General features: G+C 49.3%; 1 protein-coding gene across 1 annotated transcript; it reads left to right on the top strand.

The window, feature by feature from the left end:
- The first annotated feature begins 1,682 nt into the window (after positions 1-1,682).
- Positions 1,683-5,515, top strand: LOC141735637 (adenosine 5'-monophosphoramidase HINT1-like). The gene is given in 5 exon segments (XM_074568688.1): positions 1,683-1,711; positions 3,106-3,205; positions 3,207-3,236; positions 4,268-4,372; positions 5,183-5,515. Coding segments are annotated over 5 exon segments (429 nt in total). The 3' UTR covers positions 5,348-5,515.
- The last annotated feature ends 210 nt before the right edge of the window (positions 5,516-5,725 follow it).

Below are 5,725 nucleotides of genomic sequence, written 5' to 3'. Positions count from 1 at the left end.
GTGGGATCCTCTGGAAATTCTGCCCCCTCCCTACCGCCTCCCTCCAACAGCCCCCCCTTCTCCTGGAAAAGAGCTGACACCTAGTGCTAGGAGAAGGTCGGAGAGGTCTCAGAGGTTAACTGAAAAAGTATCACTTACAAACTCTCCTAGGTTACGGCGGAAAACTTCTGTTAAAGTCAAGGAATCGGAAGACCAAGACACGGTGCAGGAAACACCAGGAGTTAGTTTATTCCCCTTAAGGGAAGTACCCCTGGGGGGAGCACAAGGGGGGACAGGATTTGTAAACGTTCCTTTGACTCCCACTGAAGTCAGGAACTTTAAAAAGGAATTAAAAGGGTTACTGGAAGATCCAATAGGCCTATCAGAAAAATTAGACCAATTCCTAGGCCCTAATATTTATACCTGGGAGGAAATGCAGTCGATAATAAGTATAATATTTTCTCCCGAGGAACGGCAAATGATTAGAACATCTGGGATGAGAATTTGGGAAAGGGAAAATCATCAAGGCCCACCTGGGGATCAGAAGATGCCAATAGTACACCCAAATTGGAATCAAAATGATGTAGAGGGTCGTAGGAACATGAGTGATTATCGAAATTTAATTATTAAAGGTATAAAAGAAGCCGCTCCTAGAGGGCAGAATGTAACCAAAGCATTTGATGGGCAGCAGGGAAGGGAGGAAACCCCGACCGAATGGCTTGAAAGGCTGCGACGTAACATGAGACAGTACTCAGGAAGAGATTCAGAGAGTCCCGCGGGGCAAACAATACTGAGAGTTCAATTTGTTACACACGCCTGGCCAGACATTCGAAGAAAATTAGAGAGAGGACTGGCAGGATCGGGGCCTGAACGAATTACTGAGGGAAGCTCAGAAAGTATATGTACGAAGAGATGAGGAGAAGGCTAAAGCAAAAGCTAAAATCATAGTAGCCACCATGAGGGAAGGAAATGTTCAGAAAAATCCCAGGGTGATGGGGGGGATGGGACGGAATCCTGAAAGGCCGGAGGAGACTTTTAGACGGAATCAGATCCCTCCCAGAAGGGGACCATCGGGAACTGAGAAAAGGAATGAAGGAAGTGGATGTTTCTATTGGGGGAAACTTGGGCATTTTAAGAAGGAATGTCCTCAAAGGGATAAAGATCAGAAAGTGTTTAAAGAAATTGAGGATTAGGGGTGTCAGGGGCTCTACCTCCTGGGGGATAGTTATCACCTTGAGCCCTTGATAAACCTAAAAGTAGGCCCCCAGGAGGAAGTATTAGAATTTCTAGTAGATACAGGAGCTGAGCGAACTTGTGTTTGTAACATACCTAAAGGATGCATTATAAGTAAAGAAGTAATTAATGTAACGGGAGCAAACGGGGAAAGTTTTAAAGCCCCGGTGATCAAGCAGGTGGTTTTTGAAGGTAATGACAAAATAGGTGTAGGGAATATTTTGCTAGTGCCTGGAGCTGGGTGCAGTCTGTTGGGAAGAGACTTGCAGATCCAGCTGGGGGTTGGAGTAATCCCCGAGGAGGGGAAAATGATTGCAAAAATACTAAGATTAAGTCAGGAGGATGAATCCAAAATTAATCAGCAAGTTTGGGCTGTGGCTGGTAACAGAGGAGGTCTGAATATCCAACCAATCAAAGTTTCTATAGAAAGGGAAAATCACCCCATACGAGTCAGGCAGTACCCCATTTCAATGGAGGGGAAAAAAAAGGCCTCCAGCCGGTAATTGAAGGACTCGTCTCTGATGGGACCCTCGAACCCTGTATGTCTCCTCATAACACTCCTATCCTACCTGTAAAGAAACCTGACGGGACGTATAGGTTGGTGCAAGACTTATGGGAGGTGAATAAGAGAACTTTGACCCGGTACCCTGTTGTACCAAACCCTTATACCCTTCTGAGCAAAGTTCCCCCGGAACACAGCTTATTATTTCTTCCTTGCTTAATCCCTTGTTTTATACGCTTAATTATAACAGTAGTCCAAAGCATGCAAGTAGTTACCATACCCAAGAATCCAAAATTGGCAGCAGCAGGCTCAACTAAAAAGATAATGGTATTAAGGAGAATAAGAAATACTCCACAACAATTGGAAGAAGCAGAATCGATCTATGAACAAAACAAATGGATTAAGCAAAATGAAAGTTATGGCTCAAGCCAAATGTAGTATAAAAGACAAAAAGGGGGAATTGTGAAAAATAGTGAAGGTATTGTTGGCTTTCGCCATAATAACAAGGCTATAAATCTTTGACTTATAAGGATAACTAACCTTTAGTAAATTAGGAAACATGAGAAACCTCAAAGATAACAACTAACGGCAACTATGAAGAAAAACATCATGAAGAAAAACATCCGAGAGAAACAAAAGAGAACTTCTCCAAAAGACTCCACAAGTGATTAACAGAAGGAAACAGATGCATAGGAGAAGGGAGCTGATGATAATCGATCCTACCAGAAGGAAACAGATGCATGGGAAAAGGGAACTGAAGATCATCGATCCTCAGAAACAATTCAGAAGGAAACACACAAATAGAAGAGAAAAAGGACTAATAATAATCAATCATTACAAACAATTACTCTGTCCAAAAGAGTGAATACGTATGCAATATTGAATGTATATAAGACGTGGTTGAAGTGTTAGCTGGTGTGCCTCTGACTTGAGTCATGCACCCAGCGCTGTGCTTTTGCTTTATTGGCTCTGTCCCTATAATAAAATAAGTGCCATTTCTGTTTAAGGGATCTGGCTATTTATTACAGGGTGGAGTTGACGCGGTAATAAATAACAGTCAATAGTACTTGTAGCTACAACAGCCTCTTCTGAGACCTCGTCGCCCGCCCACAGGGTCGCAGCACTACACGGCACGGATCCCTCCGCGGACTGGCCCAACGTCTTCTCCCTCCGCCCCCAGGTCGGATCCCTCCGCGCCCCCAGGGCACGCAAACTCCCTGAGCCCCGCTAAGCACCAGGTCGACGAGGGCGGACCCGCCGGGGGGCCGGGGACAAGCGAAAACGACAGACGAGACAGCCAATCGAGACGCGGGATCGGCCGGCGGCCATCTGGCGGCCCAATGGGCGCCGCGGAGGGCCTGGCCGAGTGGAGGAAGCGCGGGGGCGACAAGGGGCGTTGTCGTGGCCGACGAGCTTATTGGGGCGCGGGCCGCCCGGCCTGGTGCCGCCGCCACCCGCAGTGTTTTCGGGAAGATCATCGGCAAGGCGCTTCCCCGCCAACGTCGCCTACGAGGACGAGGAGGTAGCCGCGGCTTTGCTCTGAGCGCGGTTCCTCCTCCCTCCCCCCGTCCCCCCCTCCCCCCGCGCTCGCAGGCACCCTGAGCCGAGGACCCGTTGCGCGGTGCCCGGGAGCGCGGCAGGGCGGGTGGCGGCCTTGCTGCGGGCGGGCGGGCGGGCGGTGGAGGGACGGGGCCTCTCTGGGTTGTGGCGCTCTCTACTGCGCGATCCCTATAACATCGCGCTTCTTCGGTGCGGCCCCCCCGCCCCCGGCTGCCGCGGCGCGTACTGGGTTGCTGGTGCTGGCCGGCTCGCCTCGGTTCCCAGCCCCGCCGTGTCGCGTGCGCGCGTGCGTAGAGGAGGGCCTCTGACGGTAAGGCACTTGGTGGCAGCCGCAGACGTTTGCCGCGTGATATCCCTTTGGCACTGCAAGTCGTGCAAAGTTTGCTGCCGAGGGATGCGAGTGGTCCTACCTCGTGTAGGACGACAGTCTTGAAACCTTAGATTAAGCGCACGCAGTCAGTCTCCTCGGGGATTCCAGGCGTATGTATGTAAACGGTGAACGTCTGAGTGGTGACCGTAATGAGTTAGTTCTGCGTAGGAGAAACGCAGGTCTTGATGTGCCTCCTAATAGCACTGTAGAGATTTCACAGCTCTGCTGTGCTAGGCTTTGGTTCTGCGCCCCCAAACTGGATTGTTACAGCTTTTCTTATTTTTCTTTACCAAAAAAGTAAATCCAGAAACTCGTCATCCTTAGGAAACGATCGACCCGAATTAAAACGTACTGGAGGTCGCTAGTCTGAAGTACTGGCCCGCCTCCTTGCCCCCATCACCTTGCATGCTGAATCCCACTTCTGGAGGGGGCTCTGTAAAGACGTTGTATTTTTTTGTACAGAAAGCATTAATATCGCGTAAGAAAAATCAACGTTTCGGCTTGCGTTTGGGGTATCCGGTAGTCTGCTTCTGTAGGAGTTCAGTGGGGCACATTGATTTGCTTAAGCTATTATTACCTTTCTCTGAAGCCAATGACGTTTTAACTGTTTACTCTTCCTCCAGCGCCTTGCGTTCCGTGATCTTTCACCCCAAGCTCCGATGCTTTTCCTAGCCATGCCTAAGGAGGCAATTATGAGGTTATGCGAAGCAGAAGATCCTGGTGAATGTGTAAGTACTGTGGAAGCTTTCTGTACGCTAAACTGTACCTGTCGTTAGTTCCTAATTTAGTAGACTCTTTCCCATCCCCCCTTTTCCCCTTGATAGGGCACGGTAGGCTGGTTTGGGTTTTCTGGCGCTATAATCTTTTCTCTCTGGCTTGTAATGGAGCTGAGCTTTTTGACTGAAAGTAGCGATATAAAGCAATGCTCATCCCTGGGTACGTACTCCTGGTGCAAAATGCAGTGTTGTTTTGGAGCGCAGGGTGATGCCTACTGTCACGGTTTAGAGCAAGAGGAGGAGCAGTACTACTTCTAATACGGAGAAGAGGGCTTGGGGTTTTTGGCAGGTCGGGGGTGAGGAAGGGCAAAGCTGGTCGAGAGGTGCTGGATGCTTCGCTTTTGGCTATAAAAGTCAAGTTCAGAGACTTTGTAAACCCACGCAAAAGGCAGCCTGAAGCTTATTTTCCACCCGAGTTGCGTATGTTGCCTGAAGAGATAATGGGGGGCTTTAACCCGGAGACAAACTTAGCTTCTGTGGCTGTTTTGTAGTCCGTTACTGTCTAGCTTGAAAACAATTGCGTAGCCCTCTTTCTTTCCCCCCCCTACAGTGTGCGTAATCGGTCTTTGTAGCTTTGCTTGGGAAATGCCGGTTGCAGGCGGACAGACAGTAATTTGAAGCGCAGTGGTTGAATTGCTAGGAGTTGGCTAACTGGTTTCTCTGGGTGCTTCTCTGCTCTCATTCCTCCCCTCCCTGCCCTCTCCCCTTCTTGTGTGTGGCTTTTTATTTTACTTATTTATGGTTTTGTACTTCCTTCTCCAGCTTCTTGGGCATTTAATGATTGTTGGCAAGCAGCATGCTGCTCACCTGGGCCTGACCGATGGATTCCGGATGGTTGCGGATGAAGGGCCCGAGGGTGGGCAGCCTGTCTGTCACGTACATCTACGTATTCTGGGTGGCCGTCAGTTGGGCTGGCCGCCTGGCTGAGATTTTTGCACCGCAAGAGCTGCTGCACGTGTACAAATCGCCGCTGAATGGATTTCGTCTGTTGCCCGTCGATCTAGGCACTGTTGATGTCGAATGTTTTGTGCCGCGTGTCTGTGGAAGGTAATAAAAGCTGTGAGCAGCAGTTGCACAATAAAGATTTAGCATGGGGATCTCACCTCCGTCTTGTGCGTCTTACTGAGGGAAATAATTCCGCAAGTTAAAACGGCGTCTCCCCGGAGTGTAAGTACGTGGACTGTGTCGGTCTGTTAACAGTGTTCTATAGATAGATAGTGATTTGGCCAGTCATTTGAAGCGTGATGCTGGGACGGCTTAGCAGTCTCCTGCGTCCTGTAGGAAGCAGACTCTTGGCTCTTTGGA

This window comes from Larus michahellis, chromosome W (genome assembly GCF_964199755.1).
Source record: "Larus michahellis chromosome W, bLarMic1.1, whole genome shotgun sequence".
NCBI lineage: Eukaryota > Metazoa > Chordata > Aves > Charadriiformes > Laridae > Larus > Larus michahellis.
The sequence above is the reverse complement of the archived record's forward strand: the minus strand, read 5'-3'. Positions and strand labels throughout refer to the sequence as shown.